Source organism: Toxorhynchites rutilus, chromosome 3, assembly GCF_029784135.1.
Source record: "Toxorhynchites rutilus septentrionalis strain SRP chromosome 3, ASM2978413v1, whole genome shotgun sequence".
NCBI lineage: Eukaryota > Metazoa > Arthropoda > Insecta > Diptera > Culicidae > Toxorhynchites > Toxorhynchites rutilus.
In genome coordinates, this window is record NC_073746.1 from 14,441,956 (window position 1) to 14,462,490 (window position 20,535).

At 39.0% G+C, this 20,535-nt stretch overlaps 1 protein-coding gene across 1 annotated transcript in view; it reads right to left on the reverse strand.

The window, feature by feature from the left end:
* LOC129777229 (protein brunelleschi) overlaps positions 1-17,870 on the reverse strand; it is a 38,588-nt gene extending 20,718 nt beyond the window's left edge. The window contains exons 1-2 of the mRNA XM_055783384.1: positions 17,093-17,870; positions 15,264-17,035 (exon numbers count right to left, since the gene is read on the reverse strand). Of these exons, the coding sequence (XP_055639359.1) occupies positions 15,264-17,035; positions 17,093-17,285 (1,965 nt within the window). The 5' untranslated portion in view covers positions 17,286-17,870. The remainder of the gene's footprint in view (positions 1-15,263; positions 17,036-17,092) is intronic.
* Positions 17,871-20,535: the final 2,665 nt, after the last annotated feature.

Sequence of the window (20,535 nt, forward strand, 5' to 3'; positions counted from 1 at the left end):
TACAGAAATATCTCAAAGGAGACGCGCTGAAATTAGTGAGCGCTCTTTTAATCGATAAAGCTAATGTTCCAAAAATAATGGAAAAACTAAATCTACGGTTCGGAAATCCCGAAACCATTTATTCGAATTTATTGAAGGAAATGCTAAATGCGAGGAATCCACATTTTGGATCACCCCAAACAATGATTGATTTTGTAACATCGCTTGATTGTTTCGTGACAAATATAAAAATACTAAAACACGATGAATATCTCAATGATCCTAGATTGATTCGTGATTTAGTTTTAAAACTTCCAAACGACTTGCATCATCAATGGATCAAGTTTGTAGCTGATACAAAGAAAACAAGAGTTGGCCACGATGCTACAGTCGGAGAGGAAAGAAAAACCTCATAAGAGCGGATATCTGAATACACATGCTGTAAAGGAACAAAAATATAGGCCGAAGCGCCTACCAAAGTGTTTCGCATGCCGAAACGAGCATAAGACATCAGAATGTTCAATTTTTAAAAATATGAACGTTCAACAAAGGAGTGATTTTATTTTTAAACACAGGCTATGTTTAGCATGTTGTAATTATACAAACCACATGGCAAAAGATTGCAGGATCGCAAAGCCTTGTGGAATCGATGGATGCAAACTTAGACACCACGCATTACTGCATAGAGCAACTCAGAGAGATGCTAACCTTAATAATACAGAAAGCGTTAATTGTCATGTAAATAAAGAGAACAAAATACTGTATCAAATCCTTCCAGTTACATTGGGCTGCGGAAAAAAGGAAATTAAAACTTTCGCATTTTTAGACCCTGGGTCATCAGTAAGTTTGATTCACGCTGATATTAAAAATAAACTTGGAACACAAGGGCGTAACAACCCCTTAACGCTGGTTTGGACTAATGGCGAAACTCAGCAAGAACTAGATAGTGAAGAAATTTCCCTAAGTATACAAGGATGCAATAATCAACGTTATAACATACATAATTTGAGGACTGTGTCGGAATTATCTCTTCCCTCACAGTCAATGAATATTCATGAATTACGACGAGAATACAATCACTTAGAAGATATAACTCTCGAAGGATATGAAAATGCTATGCCAAAAATACTGTTAGGTTTACCGCATTCGTTTTTGATAAGCGGTAGGGAGACGCGATCAGGTAAATTTAATGAACCAGTCGCACAGAACACTAAACTCGGATGGGTTTTGTTCGGGCAAACTAACGAACATAAAAAATTGAAAGGACACGTGCTGATGAACGACGAAATTGATTCATCAGATTATTTCAATAAAATGATGGAAAATTATTTTAGCCTAGAAGATTTCGGGATAAAAGTACCTGTAAAAACCTTGATGTCTAACGATGAAAAAAGATCGATTGATATCATGAATTCCACTTTGAAATATGAAGAAGGAAGTTATGAAATTGGGCTGCTTTGGAAACAGGAGGATGTACAATTTCCGCATAGCTATCAATCAGCCATGAACAGACTACGTGGTCAAGAATCAAAAATGCGTAAAAATCAATGTCTACGTAAATGGTATGTTGAGAAAATAAAGGAATATGAAACCAAGGGATACGCTAGAAAACTCACTCCCACAGAACAGCAGCAACGTGATCCAAAAATATTTTACTTACCGCACTTTACAGTTGTGAACCTAAATAAACAGCCCATAAAGCCACGGCTTGTTTTTGATGCCGCTGCTAAGGTTAAGGGAGAGTCCCTAAACACGAATTTATTACAAGGCCCGGATGCAACGACGTCGCTATTTGGAGTGTTAATACGATTTAGAGAAGGAAAATTTGCGATAACTGGAGACATCAAAGAAATGTTTCATCAAGTTAAAATAAGAAAGGAAGATCAAAATGCCCAAAGGTTTTTATTTAGGGAAAACTTTGACGAAGATCCCGACGTGTATGTGATGCAAGTGATGACCTTTGGAGCTACCTGCTCGCCCGCATGCGCACAGTTTGTTAAAAACACAAATGCTGAGAAATTCAGAGAAAGTCATCTTCAGGCAGTAGAGGCCATTCAAAACAACCATTACGTGGATGACTACCTAGATAGTTTCGACGATTTAGAAAATGCCTCAAAAATTGTGAACGAAGTTATTACCATTCACAAATATGGGCACTTCAATATCAGAAATTTTATATCCAACAGTAATGAGCTATTGGGACAAATCCCGGAAGAAAATAGAACGGAAGTTAAAGAAGACTTATTAGGAAAATTTGAGGAATCATATGAAAAAGTACTCGGAGTGTATTGGGATACAAAAAAGGATTTTATTCGCTACAAGGTGGATATTCCTGTTACACAGGAGTTTACGAAACGAAAACTGCTTTCACAAAGCATGAGTGTTTACGATCCACTTGGTTTATTATCACATATAACAATTCAATCTCGAATTCTAATGCAGGAGCTCTGGAAAAGTGGAATAACATGGGATGAACAATTAAACCCAGCACTAAAGAAAAAATGGGAGAACTGGCACACAAAACTGGAAGAAGCAAGAGCAATAAGAATACCACGTTCATATGCCAATTCTTCTCACCCAAAAGAACGAGAACTACATGTCTTCGTTGATGCATCTGAGAATGCTTATGCAGCAGCAGTATACTTAAGGAGTGTATATGAGTCACACATTGATGTCAATATCGTGGCTGCCAAGGCAAGAGTCGCACCAACTAAAATGCTTTCCATACCACGACTCGAATTACAAGCCGCTGTATTAGGAAGCAGATTGGCTAAGACAGTAAAAAACGAGCTACGTCTATCAATAGATAGAGTAGTATTTTGGTCAGATTCCAAAACTGTATTAGCATGGATTCGTTCAGAACCACGCAAGTACAAACAGTTTGTTGCCTTACGGATAGGAGAAATATTAGAAACCACATACGTAAACCAGTGGAAATGGGTGAATAGTAGGAATAATCCAGCGGATGAAGCTACGAAATTATCAAATAGTAATTCAATCTGGTTTACAGGCCCACAGTTCTTATATGATAATGAAGAAAACTGGCCAAATGAAGTTCAGAGAAGCGACACTGACGAAGAATTAAGACCACTGCACACTATTCAATCGAAAGAGTTTAGTGGTCTGAAAAGCATTCACATAAATTGGTGTTCGGATTTTGTGAGATTGAAGCGTTCTGTTGCAATTGCATTCAAATATATCGATTGGCTGAAATCAAAATGCAGGAACCAAAGCTTCAATAAAAATATTGACAAGGAGGACCTGGATTATGCTGAGCTCGTTTTAATATATAAGGCTCAATGGGAGTCATATCCCAAAGAAATGGAACTCTTACAAAATAAAATGAAAATTCATAAGGGAAGTGAAATTCGAGCACTTAGCCCGGAAATTTGCACGGATGGAATAATGAGATCAAAGGGACGTATTGAGAACGCTAACTGTTTACCAACTTCAGCCAGAACACCTATCATTCTGTCCTACAAGCATTATGTGAGCACTTTGATATTACGTCATTATCACGAAAAATATCGACATAAAAACCTGGAGACTGCCATAGCGGCAGTGCGACAAAAATTCTGGATAACAAACATCAGAGTTGCTATTAAGACAGTTAGAAGGAAGTGCCAATTTTGTAAAAATATGTCTGCGGAGCCAATTCCTCCAATGATGGCAGCCCTACCACGTTCTAGAACTACACCATATTGTAAGCCATTCACGTATACAGGCACAGATTATTTCGGCCCTTATGGCGTGTCTATTGGAAGACGCACTGAAAAACGTTGGGGATGTTTGTTTACTTGTATGACAACAAGAGCAGTACATCTCGAATTAGCACAAGATATGAGCTCAGACTCTTTTATTATATGTTTCCGAAATTTACAATATCGTAGAGGTAAAGTGCAAGAGTTGTTCAGCGACAATGGAACTAATTTCATTGGAGCAAGAAACGAATTTGAGAAAATTCTTAGAAGACTATCAGACGACGGAGTCAAATGGCATTTTAATCCTCCCGCTTCACCGCATTTCGGTGGAGTATGGGAAAGAATGGTGAGAGAAGTTAAAAGCCTTTTACCTCAAAAACAAGAAACCATACCAGAGTATGAACTTAGAACCATACTAACCGAAGTTGAATTCCTCATTAACAATCGCCCGTTAACGCATATTCCTTTAGATACAGAAGACGATGAGGTTTTAACTCCTAATCACTTTCTGTTAGGTTGCGCTGGTGAAGCTGTCATTACGATCGACGACGTTTCCAAAGCAGAAGCAACTCGTCAACACTGGAAAAGAGCGCAATCAATTGTTAAGGGATATTGGAATCGGTGGATAAAAGAATACCTCCCAACCCTAACTAAAAGAAATAAATGGTTGGAGAAGACTAAACCTATAAAGGTAGGGGATATCGTGGTTTTTGCCGATGAAGAAAAGAAAGGTAAATGGCATAAGGGCAAGGTGATAAGAACAACAACTAATATGGATGGGCAAGTTAGATCCGCTACCGTGGAAACAATTAAAGGTGAAATTACTAGACCAGCTGTAAAATTAGCAGTATTAGATGTAAGTAAGAACAATGAAATCGAGAGCTCAAAAGATACCACTATTTCCTCACCACCTCTTAACTTTGTTGGAGTAATTAAAAGTGCCCCAGGGAGTAAAGAGGAAATTAAGGGACCGCGAAATCCTCAAGAATGGGGAGTAAGAAAAACGGTTAACATCGAGCATGTAAAAGAGCTGGCGTCAAAATTGAAACCGAAGCCACAAACAAAAAAGAAAGTCATAGGTAAAATAAGACCATATACCGGCACGATACAAAAGGCTATCGTAACCGCAATGGCAATTCTAGTACTGGTAAATTTGACAAATGCCGTCAACATCCAGCCTATTGAGGAAGGGGGTTTAATGTTTGATCATGTTGGGTCATGTATAGTAAAGCGAGGAATTTGGAGGACAAATATTGTATCCAACTTAATTCCTAACGACGATATTTCTATGCTAGACTCTATTCATTCGAACTTAGAAAGAACCTTGAAGTTCATGGGGAATGTAACTCAAGACAGCGCTTTGACAGAACTTGTAATGTCGATAGAACGACAATGTAACAATGCAAAACAAGAAATAAATTTTTTATCACGATCAAAAAGGAGTCGTGGAATACTTGGGTTTTTGAAAGATCTGTTATTTGGGAGTAATGATGTGGAAGACGAAGTACAGTCTTTGCGTATTCACGAAGAGCAAAAACTTCATGATATCTCACAAACCATGAGACTATTGAATCAAAGAAGCAAAAATATGGGAGATGAATTAAGCGTAAGAATTCGTAGACTAAATGAAGGAATGTTATCTTTGAAGGGAAAGTATTCCGAAGAAAGAACTAATATATTCGCAAGAAAATGTTTTGAGACCACAACGTTAGCTTTGCAATTGATTGATGGCATAACTCGAAAATACAGGATAATTAAGACTCACCCTTTAGCCGAAAATGAAATGCAAAAGGCAATTCAAAATATAAAGAAGCAATTACCAGAAGGATACTCAATCCTTAGAGACCCACTTGCAGTTAAATACAACATTAAAATTGAAAATGGAACAGTAAATATAATAATGGAAAATGTAATTATTAATAAGGAAAACTTCGAAGTATTCAATGTAATCCCTATTCCTGAAAATGGAAGTGTTATAAAAATAGATCACCATGTAATAGCAATTAATAATAAACATGAATTTTTTTACCCAGATGGAAATTTAATAAAGCTTAATGAAAGTCATTATGTGGTAAATCAGCCAGAATTAACCAGAGTTCCAGATTGCATAGCTGGAGCATTACTTCATGAAACGATAAAACAAAAATGCTCAACAAAGATGATGGAAGAACCATACACCATGTTAACAAAATTGAATAAGATCAACTCTATATTGTACACAACGAGCGACCCTAGCAAGATAATAATCCATTGTAATAATGTAGCCATGTCACCGCCTTATAAGAACGCGATCATAGAACTGTTCCCAGATTGTAAGATCCTAACAGAAAAAACTATTCGTTATGCCCAAATATCTGGACATAACAGGGAAGCTAGAATATTTTTTAAACCTATTCAGAAACTACCATATGTACTAGAAAAACCAAACATAAATGAAAATTTGAATACAACTATCTCGAGTAGAAATCCATATGAAAAGGTAGATATAAAGGATACAGTAATACCTGAAGACGATTTTATAAAAAAGAAACACGTATATACATTTGGAGGTACCATAACTGTTATTTCAATGATTATAATAGTAGGAATTTACGTATACATAAAATTAAAGAGAAGAAGTAATAGACAAAATAATAGAAGAAATGATGATCCGCCTTCGTTATTAGACATGATACGGCTAAATAGAGTTCAGGAAGAATCAAGAAATATTCCTATTATTTTAAACCGTGATAGTTGTCTATAATTGAGTAAATCTATGTAGTAGATTTACGGAGTCCGGAATGTTACGGACAGCTGAGGCTTATCGCGGATCGAGTTACAGATCCATAAGATAAGCAATATTTGAGATTATATTTAGAAAAGACCTCCAAGCGAGGTATAGAAACGTTTAGAAAGGACCAATGTAAGGCAATTAAAAGATGTAAGAGCTCAAGTGTTTTGTTAGGCTAGAAAACGCTTGTAGTTCGAAATTATTGCCGGTCATAAATTCAGAATGGACGAATATTTAAATAGCGTCCGGTAAACAATTTAATGCATGCATCATTTAGGATGCATTTTTATTACCCTTTTCCATCCCTAGCTGCGCTCAGCCAGATACACCAGCAGGGTGTAATAAAATAAAAGGATGTTATTTAGAGCGAAGGATGGAAAGGGGAAATCCAAGAATAAGATAGGCGCACCGACGAGGTGCTATAAACTTAAGGTATTTTCTTAGGGTAGTGCAGCCGTCTCAGACTGCACGTTACCATACGCTAGAAGAAGGGACAAGGAAGGTAGATGATCTAAACGAAACCGATATGTTATCGGTTTTCAAGAGAGAGAGAGGAGATGTTCCTCGTCAATCTTAGTTTAAGGAACCATGTATATATTGTGAAACTTTTGAATAAATTTTTTAGTATTGTAACAGAACTCACGCGAAAGCGTTAAAATTTTTCTTTCAATAGAGAAATTTTTCACATAGAATGGCTGTATATCTATGGTCTCGGCCAGGAATTGAAAGGTAACGGATAGCTCTATCGGTTACAATCTTCGTAACTAGACGATCAAATGATAGTTGTCCATAACAGCGAGGGTTGAACTTGTACTAAAGGTACCGATGGCTACCATTATTGTCTTATATACCGGGTCAATCATCTTGAGCGGGTTTTCCCGACCTCGGCTAATGAACCTTACTCCATATAGAATTTTTGGAATTACCCAGTGTTTACTATCCGTTATAGAGACTTTCTATGTCCGGAAGGTAGGTTGCGAGAAATTACCTTTAATATACCTTAAACATTGCGGGCCAGCAGTGTTACGATGGTCCTCCTACGAGATAGTGGGGTTGGTCGCAGGCCTTGCAAGCCGCACTACAAGAACACCAAGCAACGATCGATACACAAGAAGAACTAACTTACGAACTAATCAACACAGACCCAGGCGACGAAAACGGACTAACGATTGGGAACTTGGGACGTGGAATTGTCGATCTCTCAGTTTCGTATGCTTTCCGAACTGGGTCATATCATCTACCAGGGCTGCGGCAAAGAGGAGTAGCTAAAAAAAAAAATTGATATGTACAGCGCACACCAGTTAACAAATGAAAACGACTTAAGACTCATCGATTTCGCCACCTCTAAGAATATGGCCGTTCACAGTACCGTCTTCCAACACAAATTCCTCCTGCAATACACCTGGAGGTCACCTAATCAAACAGAATCTCAGATCGACCATGTTCTGATGGACGGTCAGAACATACTTGACATAGTTGTCTTCAGAACCTATTATGGCCTTAACATAGATTCGGACCACTACCTAGTGATGATGAAGATGCGCCCAAAACACTCAGTTGACAACAACGGTTCAATCTTGTGAGATCGAAGCAAACAGATGTCGCCGAGAACTATGCGCCTTCGCTCGATGCTGCGCTGCCGGAAGAGGACCAAATTAACGAAGCTCCTCTTGAGGACTGTGGGAGCACGATTAAAACAGCCATAAACAGCGTAGCGGAGAATTTCCTGAGTCACGTGGAGCGAAGACGACGAGACGAGTTGTTCGATGATGATGGTCAGCAAGTGTTATACCAGACGAACGCTAAGCGGGACTGCTTTAAAGTACCCGTCAGAACGTGGAACGATAAAGACAGAAGTGGAGACAGCAAACCCAATTCTTCAGGGGAAAAAGCGCCAGGAAGAGGAGGAATATGAAGAACTCAAACAGCTGCATCGCTTTTGTGAGACACAAAAGTTCTACCGGAAACTCAATGCAACCTGAAAAGGCTTTGTGCTACGAGCAGAAATGTGTTGGAATAAGAATGGGAGTATCCTGAAGAACGAATGTGAAGTAATCGAAGGGTGGAGGCAGCACTTCGATGAACACCTGAATGGTGTACAGACCAAGATAATGATGGAAGGGATTACGTTGGTGCAGTGAATAATTAATATATACCATCCTCAACGATAGGTGAAGTTAAGAATGCCATCAAACAACAACAAGTTCTTCTTCAAATCATCTTCCGTCGTCCACATTTTGGTATGTAATATTTCATACAAAAAGCTCATTGGGTTCAATTTGAAATGTCGAAATGAAAAGAAAACAAAGAATACGGGTCGAATGTTTTGAGGTAAGGAAGAAAACGGAAATCTGAGAATCGGTTTGGCATGGAATGTGAGTATAACAAAGTTGAAATCATGAATCACTGCTTCTAAAACTGTTGAGCGCCTAAGAAAGATTTTTAACCACTTAGGATATCCAAAAACCATAAAAATAAAAAAATAAAAATAATTCTGAAAGTTCGACAGCAACCACTGCGGATCAAATTTTCATCTTCAGTTTTCCACCAAAGAACGCAGCTCTCACTGCTGAAAAATACTTTCTCCACATCCAGCTTGGATCCACTGCTCTTTCACGACACTTTTAACCAGAAAACATTGATCGAATTCACGAAAATTAATTGATCGATCGAAAAATGTCACCAATAAGTCATATACGATTTTCACTCAACTTGCTAGCGATCAGATGACAGCGGCAGCGTTGCTTCCCAAATGGCCTTTCTCTAGGACGAGTGTCTAGTTTAGTTTTCCACGTAGGTCTTTGTTTGAGCCTAGAAGTGGATGACTTGAGAAGGTGTGAGGGTTCTAATCTGAATCGGCCGCAGGATAGTTGAACTGGAGGACTGTAAATTTGAATTTTCGGTTTCAATAGACCTTAGCCTGCATGTAGTATGTATGTATGTAGGGGAAAAGGGGGGAATTTGGACCACCTAAGCAAATCGCCTAATATTTCCAAACCAATACGGCCTAAATAAAAATTGTCACATTGTATACTGAGCTACACTTGTTTTCTCTCAATAAATAATGTTTAATCATTATATAAAGCTTCAATCTACCAAATATATGTTAAAATAAAAGAGATGATTTTTGGACATTAAAATTGGATGCGGGGTGATTTGGATCGTCTGTGGGGTGATTTGGTCCAGTGTGTGTTTCATCGAAAAAAACATACTTATGTTTATGTAAAGTATTTTGGGATAATGTTACAATCAGTAACAATGTTTTGGAATCGATACCAGGTGTCTTGGCCAGATTCCAGACCTGAAAAGTTGAATTGACACCCTCTCGAATTCTGCATGAATCTTTTCACTGTTGGTCGAGCATTTGCAAACACTTTTGATGCTTGTTTAAAGAAAATCCGTTCTCGATGACCTGCGTTGCTTTTTCAAGCTCCTCCTTCTCCAAACGTTGTCTGACCATCCTTTTTTTTTAATTCAACGGCATCTGGAATCAGTGCTGAAAATATTCACATTCACGACATTCAAATTCGGCGAATTTCTGCCTTCCTTGTATTGATAACCTACTGCTCAAGCGAGAGTCGATAAATATGCTTGCCATGAAGTTCATTTTTCATTTGCATCTTCTTTTTCGTCATGGTATTCGCAAGGTCGAAAATGAAGATCATTGCGTGTTTGTGAAAATCAAAGCATAAAATTCAGCGTCACTAATTGAGAGTGAAATCGATTAATGGTAAAGGATGGCAATTCATCACACAAAATTCTTATTTTTGGCGACTTCGGCAATGTAATGTATAGAATAACTCTGGCTACGTTTTATGAATTTACTCACGATTGCCCGGAAATGACATACAATGTGCAATGGGTAACACGTTTTCAATAAAAATTCATTGCAAGTGATGAAGATCAACTTAACGTTCGTGATAATCACCTGAAATTAGTGACAGTAACGAAAGTGCCTGAATGCAGGCTTTTCGAAATTCGTTCATGCTGTTTTCGATCAATATACCAGACAAAGTTCACGCGACTCGACTCTTGTGTTATACTCATTATGCCAGATATGGAGTTGAGTTTTAACAGAAGAGAATTCACCCGATACTGGGAAAAATCTAATTCCTCCATTCGTGAATAAATTTTGATAATTTATGGCACTGTCTGGAATCAATTAGACCAAAGAAAAGTATCAAACCTGTAGGACCAATTCACCCCACAGAAATGTGTCCATGTCACCCCACACAACACGCAAAAATTAAAATGCAATTAATTTCATTTATTGTTATCAATCTTACAGTTTCGCCACATCAAATTGTTCCTCTTCTGTAGGCGAACAGAACTTCACTGCACAATACACGTTTGTTTAATTAGCGTAAAAAACCTTAAACCTTAAAGCGTTTAATTAGCGTAAAAAACCTTAAAACCACGATCGGAAAACTCACATTTTTTGACTATCAAAGTGCTTGCTATGTGGATCTACACACTTGGTCTAAATAGATTAACACTGTTCGGATAGGTTTCTATTTATTTGCTCGATGTTACGCGTACAAAAGTTGGAATAAAAACTGATTTTCTTAGCTGACGATGCTGCCTTTTTATACTCGTCATTGGATGAACATAAATGTTACAGGTTTCTTCCTTTTTTCTGTTGCGTTTCGGTGGCATACCGAACAGTGAGGACCTTAGTAAGCCTCCATAATTCAAAACATCATCATTACACCAACAAATCCAAACACGCTCAGAACAGAAACTAACTTCCAGCAAAAATATAGAAATCAATTCGCTTTCGATAACTTCGGATATTAGTTCAGAACGCATCAACATTTTTAAACTAATTTTTTAGTCGAATGTTTTGAAAAAAAAAAACAAAAAAGATAGTTGGGTTTGAGTGGTTTTGTAGAAGCAGTATAAGATGGGTGATTCGTGATTCATTCTTGTTCACGCGTGTAAAAATGCACTGTTTGATAACGCATAGAATTAACAATTCGTACGTGTGAATCAATCATGCACAACCATTCTCCACGTAACGGTATGAGAACCGAAGCGGTACGTTCTGTTCAGTATTCGTATGTTACTTCGCACATATTCTGAGAATGCATTCTAAGGCGGAAAAAATTTGAACGTCAATTCAAAACGATAGCGAAATAGAAACTGATGGACTTCCAAGCATATCTACAGATTTTTGTGATTTCAACAGTTTTTGTGTTATGAACTTTTTTTTGAGTCAATAGTCACATCCAGTGCCACAAATTTTAAAAATTTATTTACGAATGGAGGAATAAACTTTTTCCCAGTCTCGGATGAATTCTCTTCTGTTGAAACTCAACATCATATCTGTCATAACGAGTATAACGTGGTAATGAAAACAGCACGAATGAGTTCCGAAAAGCCTGCATTCAGGCACTTTCTTTACTGTCAATAATTTCAAATGCTTATCATGAAATCCAAGTTGATCTTCATCACTTGCAGTAATTTTTTATTGAGAACGTGTTTGACTTCCATATTTAGGAAACAGATAAAGGACCAGGGATCCGGAAAAGGCAACATTATGGGTTTCGTTGAGCGTTGAACGTTGTGCTGCGGTGAGCGTTTGAGCGTCCAAAATAGCATCGGGATACGATATTCGTATAGGTATTCGGAATTCATATTCGTAAGTGCTTCCGTGGCCGAGTGGTTAGCGTCACACCCAACATGCCGGGGTTCGGGTTCGATTCCCGTTCTGGTCGAAGGAATTTTTCGTCAAAGAAATTTCCTTCGACTTGCACTGTGGTCACGCGTATTCTAGAGCTTGCCACTCAGCATGCATTGAAGGCGTGTTATTCGGCATAGTAATCTAAATTAATTACTAATAAAAATGACGCAAGTAACACTACGTTGAGAAGAAGGCGATATTCGTATTCCAATTGCCATCCTTCTGCTTCTGTCCTTTCACCCAATATCCATATCGTAGGGGGTTTCTATCATTACAGGTCATTTAGAGCCACTATTATTAAACCGAAAATCTAAACAAGGTTAGGTTCATTTTCCGTTCGTCTCTTATTTTCACCCATTGCCCATATGATTGGGGGTGTGTGTCGTTTCCGGACCATCGGAAGTAGATTCATAAAACATAGCCAAAGAGCTATACTACACATATCAATGCTGAAGTCACTAAAAACAAGAACTTTATGTGATGAATGGCCTTCCCCTACCACTAATCGATTTCGCTCTCAATTGGTTGACGATGAATTTTATGCTTTGGTTTTCACTAACACATAGTGATCTTCATTTCGACGTTTCGAATAACATGACGGAAATGAAGATACAAATGAAAAATGAACTTCATGGCATGTTAATGTCGATGTTTATCCCACTAGGCTAGGCTGAAATTCACTGCATTTCAATGTCGTGAACGTGAATATTTTCGGCACTGGTCACAACTATCACTCATTCACCTTTCATTTTTCAAAGGAGATGGTCATACCACTTCGTTCAGCCGGCAAAGAGCTATCAATGCTCATTTTTGTTTTTGCTCGCTCTCGTTTAAGAATATTCAAACTTACACCCCGGTATAGATGCAGAAGTAATGCGATGCAAAAACACAGAATTCTCATCCAGATGGCATGAAAATCGTCGCGGTGGCTTCACCGAACAAAATTGTACCACTATGTGCAATCTCTATATTGCCATCTCCCTTTGTATTAAGCAAAACGGCTGTGTCTGACATCAGGATTGAGAAATACAGCTATCTGCCAGCTGGAGCAAGACTGTGATTTGAATAATGATGACCGTGACCTGAATTATAGAGCCTTTAAAAATTTCAATACATTGAAAACGCTCAGGCCCGAGAGTAACTGTTGAAAACTCGGATTCTGGAGCAACATATCAAAGAAAAGAGGCTCATCTGAAGAAGATCGTTAACGTTCCTGGAACTTCGGGAGAGGAACGAATAAATGGGCTCTATTATAGAAATCGAGAAGTTGATGCAATCACTTTCAATATCACACAGAGAAAAATTTCGTATTTTGTAAAAATTCTCTGAAGATACGCAACAAGCAAACCAAACAACAAACCATACAGAGATACGGATTTAATTCAGAGCTCGCCGATTTGAAGGAAAAAACATCCGTTTTCACCCACAGGGAAAAAAGTTAAGAATAATAGAGGCAAAAAATGTTAGACGCTCAGTTTGATTCTCGCGAGAAAACCCAATGCCGATTTTTATTTTGAGGCGAGTTATGATTAGCCGAAAAATAGTTTCGTGTTTAGTGATTTATTGATGCCGATAATGGTCATTCACTTCTTCAGTGCTAAAACCCAAGCTAAAAACATTGCATGAAAACATGTGGTAACATTGGGTTTCATCATGAAGTAAATATGAGATTAATATTTAATAATATTTGTACACTTCAAACACTATCCAAATGCAGGTCGTTTAGACGCTGTATAAAGAGGCAAACGTTGGTAAAGTTAGTTTTGATTTTTCGCTCCGTATTTTTAGTACTAAATGAGACGAAAAAACATTCTTGTTGAACTTCAGAGAAAGAGATTTTCCAACATCTCCTTCTCTCTGGAAAAGAAGTTCCGGTGAAAAGAAAGAGACGAAAATTTCAACATTGCACAACTCATCGAAAACTGGATCGATTGACTGAATTCTTACAGTGACTCAAATCCGTAATCGTACTCTATCATTCAGATCTCTTTTTCCTTTTTTAAAAGTCGAAAACAAGCTTTCTGAACATTCTATTTAGATAAAGTTATAGTGTCATGAGAGTTAAAAGGTTTGCTATCTGTTTTCAGAATAATGGATTTTATATCTCGGAAAATGGCGAATATATGTGCTAATGTATGAAAATTGACTCAAACTCTTAATCGTACGCTGGTTGAAATCTCTACTCGATTTCGAAGGCGTTGGCCGATTTCCGAATTCCATCATTAGTATGGTACCCCTTGTTCACTGCAACTATCTTTAGCTGTCTTTGGCCTTATCTACGAGTTTTTTGGTGTATTCGAATGGAATATTTATCATTTTTTTCATCAAGTGGTTTTCAAAATCGTTTTTCAAGAAATTTCATAGTTTCTAAATTTCCTACACAGATAACTTCCTCAGTTTTTTACTGGGATTGATGACAGGAGATTGTGGAGGAATATCAATAACTTTTGAGTAATTGTAATGTAACCATGTGCGAACTTTATATGTCTTGAGCTCTGGGTCACTGTCTTGGCAAAAGTGGTATCCCCGATTCCATCACATTTTGTTGACACTTTGCTTCATATTCCCCTTCAGGATGGTCAAGTAAACATTCTGATCCAATACACCATCGATGAAAACCAAATTGAGCAAACATAAAATCGTACGATTCTCATAATCGTATCATAATTTGAGTCAATTTTCATACATTAGCACATACATTCGCCATTTTCAGAGATACATGAACCGTTATTCTGAAAACAGATTGCAAACCTTTTAACTTTCATATGACACTTTAACTTTATCTAAATAGAATATTCCGAAAACTTGTTTTCGACTTTCAAAAGAAGGGAAAAGAGATCTGCATGGTGGAGGACGATTACGGATTTGAGTCACTGTATTTTGCAGCTGAGCGAGAATTTCGATCTCTGATTTCATAAAATTTCTAGGAACGAGAGATATATTATTTGTTATATAATAGAAGTTGGCTTTGAGATGAATTCTAAATCGAAAGTCAGAATAAATTATGGTTCCGGAGGATAAGACGTGTTCAGTGCTTTGTAAGAATTGAGACACTCAAACCCAATCTTCGAATCTTATACTTGATCCGAATCGGGATCGCCACCGTAACATTTAAAGCTTCTCAACCAACCTTCAAAGGCCTCAAATGCGAGGGTTGGTCCTTCACCACCAGCTGGCTGCAGAGCGGCAAATCAGTCAAATTGGCCGGGGGAATCACCGTTCCGTTCTCGAGCACCAGCGGCACCGGAGCTCCCTCGCACTGTGCACTCAAATTCTGCAACTGTAACGCCGTCTCCTTTTGCTCCTGAGGTGTCAAATGTTTCCACATAGTCTGCAGCAAAAAAGTCATGTGCCTCGTTGCCAACGCGGACTGGCCCAACCTTCGCGCCGTTCCCACCAACTGCTGGAGCAGATCGATTTGAAGTACAGGCCAACCCGTGTTATTTTCCAGCACTTCGTGCGGTTCCAGCGACAGCTTATGCCCGGAGAAACTTTCCAACATCAACCGATAGCTCTGGCCCCAATCTGGATTGGAGTTACTGACGGCTACATGGCGCCAAGCGGCCAGCCTCTGACAGAAGGCTGCCTTTCTGTTGTAACCAATCTTCTGGTACAAATCCGTGAGCACCTCGAACCTCCGCACTCGCTGCTGTTCGCTCATGTTAAGATTGATGTAAAGCACATTCTGAAGGAACATGGCCACATCCAAATTCTTGCCTTGTTCGATACAAATTCTGGCCGCCTTGAGAGCTGCTTCCGTTTCTATGATTCCAGCGTTACGATATTTACTATAGTTGATTATAGCTTCCCTATAACGAGCAGGGATTTCCGCCGGCTGCAGAATATTCGGTGGAAATTTTTGCGAAACCGTCGATTTGTTCCCCAGTGTCCCGGAATCGGTTAACGATGACGAGCTGGCACTTGCTGTGCTTCCACCGGAAGCCGAAGAGAACGTTGAGCTGATTGACGACGCCGACGAATTTGACGAGGCGGATGTTTTATCAGGAATCGAGGCAGTTTCCGAGTTGAGATTAATGATCATGTCTGTCTTTTTCTGCTTGAGATTACACCCCGCAGCATCACCGTTGTAGCTATTGGTTAGTAGTTGATTCCTAGCAAGATTGTATTTTTGTGGCGAAGAGGCATTTTCCTGTAGACTAGAGTTTCGTTGAATCGACATTGTGTAGCGAAAGTTGGGATAGAGTATAATAGCGGAAGCAGCGCAAAGTCCCTCGAATGCTGCTCCCAACCAGAGCGAGTCGCTTATGGCACGTAAGGTTTCACTCGCTGTTTGGAAAAGACTCAGCGATTCGGCCACCAGGCCAGCTTGGAGTGTCAGGTCCGCTAGATGCTTGGTCATTCGACCGACGCAGCGCTTTTTGTTGTTTCGACTTTCCAGATCTAGTCCAACGAAATCTTTCTTCTCGAACGGTGCCAACAAAAGTGGCACCTTGTCGATCTTTTCCCGGCTTTTCTCGAGACGCTTCAACTCCAAGATGTAGTATAACGAAGTAATGAATTCTGAAATCTTTGTTTCCAGATTAGAGCATGGATCGTTCTCCGGATAGAAAAATGCTCGGCTTTTAAAATTGGACGGCGTTTGGAAGCAATTTTCGATGGTTGCATCCTTTTTCTCCTCCAAATTGCTCGCAATTTTCTGCAGCTCTTCTCTGCTTGGTCCAAACAGTAGACATCTCGAGTCGAATAACGTATTTGTGTATTTCACTTTGAGCGATTCATGAACCCTGCACAGTTCATTCAGTTCGTTCTGATAGTCGAATTTTCCCACCGTTATCAAACCTAGCAGTCTACGATGGGTTTGAAAATCCCCCCAATCGTTGTTCTCCACCGGATGGTCACGGATGTAGCGCACCCAAATATCTCTCGTGATTCCCGACGAGTCTGAAAACATAGAACTAGCAGAGCCGAGTCGAATTGCCGAATCAATGTGTCCTGTACCTGGAATTTTGACATTGTTCACTCGCTGAATCCGCTCAAATACCCGCTGCAACGAACGCGGCTTCAGGGGTCCAATTCCACGCACCAAAATTAGCAGACAGCCGTGATGATAGTGATGCTGCTCGTAATCGGGATGCGCCATTATCGGGTCTCCTGGTCCTTGCGATAACATATAGCTTACAGACGATCTCATTTAATTTTCATTTAAACGCACTATCGTTTTCGATTTTCGGAAAGTCCGGAAATCACAAAGTGTAGTTTCCGTATTGACGACGAGACGGGGCAGCGAAACCTTGTTTTTGTGTACCGAAAAAGGATGCTTGTTTTTATTCCAACCAAGAAAAAAGCTCATCCATTGCACAGGCAGCTCTTTCACTTTGACACATCATCTTTTTCGTCTCGCTGTCGTTGTCCACTATGTTGCGTTTTTGCGATACGCCTCTCGCTGCGTCTCTTTTAGCTTTCTTGTTGTTGTTCCTGCTGTTATTGGTTGCTGCTATTCAGCTGAGTCGCTGTGCCACTGTCCGCAGTGAGATTATAATGGATCAAAACAAAATTCGATAATCGTTTCAAGGGCACCATCCGAACGGGGTCTTGAGATTTCAATTCGACTCCAATACGTAGCAATCCCGTGAGAATATAACGCACATAAACGGACACACACGGTGAATGTAAGGCAAATACAGAGAGAAAGGAAAAATCAATTCGCGAGAAATTGCAATTAAAAGTGAATCTATCAATCGAATGGTCGATCAACTCTGACAGATTTTCTCCTCTGTGTGAGATAGGATGACTGACGTTCCAGCATTACGCATTTTGTGCAATGAAAACAAAACAAGTGGTGTGGGGCGTTACGAGCTCACCAAGGACACTGAAACAAAATTGTGTGTACGCTGTTGTGTTATGTTTCGGGACAGTGACTAACAGGTTTTCAATACCGGTTGTGCAAGAATCAGTTTTATTTAGTATTATCGGGTAGGTTTTTTTATACAGGCATTCATGATCCTTTTGTACATCGACTCTTCTGCCCCGGGTGCGACACAGACTCTTCTCTGGGTGTAAATGTTTCTATTTTTCTGGCGGGTGAAAGGGTTTTTGATTTTCCTAATTTCATGTATTCCCCCCTTGTGAGATTTTCGAGGGTCAAAAAATCAAAACTTTGAGCGTTTTGAGGCACCCCTAGACCATGTCCGATTGAACTGAAACTTTGCACAGGTCATGCTCGGGTTTTGAAATTTGACATGACCATTTTCGCTGCCACCCTAAAGCGGACCTTACACGGTCAACTTTATTGACAATATGATGACATTTGAGAGCATAATGACAGCTGAACATGGCCGACGACGCAGAAATCCGAATTTTCTGATTTTCGAGCATCAATATCGTGACATTTCATATAGATGCATGATGTTGACGTTTTACCTCACGGACTTCCAGACTGAGTTGCCAGATATGCAAGCGCACATTTAATTTTTGTTAGTCTTTTTTGCGATTGCAATTAAAATTTATAAACTACTGAAATTGTAGGAATCATAAATGGAAGCTTTTGGTTTGGAAAACCGATACTTTGAATAGCAAAATACGGTACTTTTCACGATACAAATCAAAACTTCAAAGTAAACTGACAATGTGATGGTGAGAGAGTGGATGAAACTTAACAACGTTTTAGGAATTTTTTAACGTTGAACTCGGTCATTCTTTGCGCTAGTGAGCGGGTTGTGTGTTTCTTCACACTCCGCTATAAAATTTGGAGAATGAGAAGATCTGGGGAAATCACAGATGAAAAAACATCATGTGTTAATTCAAGCTACAGTAGAATCCCGATTATCCGCGGAATAGTCGGGCAAACTCACCGCGATTAACGAATATCGCGATGACCCATTAAAGGACAAAAAAATGCAAACACGAAAAGAGATGTTTCAACATAAAAACTATGTTCTATCAATACAAAAATCAATCAACTATCCATCTATAAGGTCGTGTACACCAGTGGCTAAATAATGTAAAAGTCATGACCACAACAAAAGAGCATGGGCCTACCACTCACTAACAAATTCCGGAAAGGCCTATTGATTTACTATGGAACTCGCAGTCACGAATAATCCGCAGGGCGGATCACCCGCTCGCGGATAATCGGGGTTCTACTGTCATAGTCTCATTTATGGAATAAAAACATTTGCTTGCAGATAAAATAACTTGCATATATTTTGGCAAACTAAAATAATCTGGCATCTCTGAAACTGAAAGGAACAGTCTGTATTTGTGAAACGAGTATTATGATGTATTTTTGAGAAGAAAAACCGAATTCTAAAGTGTAAATTATGAATGAAAATTAACTTTTACGAATCAAATTAGTATTCTATGTGAATGCAAATCACTTTTTTTTTCTGCAAGTGGTGAGAAAATCCCATACAAAAATTATGTCTGAAATTGACGTTATATTATAATAATACTGTTTAGTAGGAATATCTGAAAATTCAGAGGAAGTAGGTTAAGTTAAGGTTAGGACTACGCGCTTCAACTTATTAAATAATACCAAGTAGATATTTTCATTCAAATTTTACCAATTGAAAATTGCCTTTTAGCCTTCTAATCTGATAGAGAATAGTTTGGATCCCAAACTCGAATGTCGCCACTAGCAATCGCGGATATTTTCGTTGTCTCGGGTTGAGGGCGATATTGACCGTGTAAGGTGGAAAAATATTGATTGAGGTTAGATCAGATGTTGAAAGCCTAGCTGTCACGATATTGAAGACACTTATTGTCAATCCGGTTGATCGTGTAAGGTGCCCATAATATGTATTCTGTTGCCTAAATGATTTGCTATCGCTGACGCGTGAACGAAAATCGAAGCTTGCTCGATGAAGATAAAATGCAATCTGCGACAATCATCAATTCGTTACTGACAATTTTACCGCCTACTTGATCGGTCACAGCAGATTCACTAAGCTCAGTAGCAGGCATAGTGTTGCATCATACTCCGTCGGTCACCAGTTGACCAAGATTTTTGTCAATAGGAAGTGACTAACGTGGCTCGTCAGTTGTCAGTGACATTGATGAAAAAGTGCAGCTCTGCAGCTCGAAGTCGTAATGTTAGGGTTGTGAATGTAGAACCCTAGCAAGAAATGAATCTGACAAGCAGTTGAAATACTCCGTAAGGAAGTCCAGGATCTTGTGCTGAGATCTGAATTCTCTATTCCTGGATAGACCTGAACAGGTGTGAACGTTGGGAGATCAATGCAGGAAATTTGATCTTGCTTTCAATTCGCTTCTAGTAATCGAAAGGCTCCATTAGCAGACGAAAGTACATAACAAAAGTCGATCTAAACGTTTACCTGTTTCTTCGATTCTTCCGTTGGTTTCACGCTTCAAGATTTTTCCTCAAACCTTCCTTAACCAATTGAACAATGATAGTTTCTGATTAATTCGAGATATACTAGGAT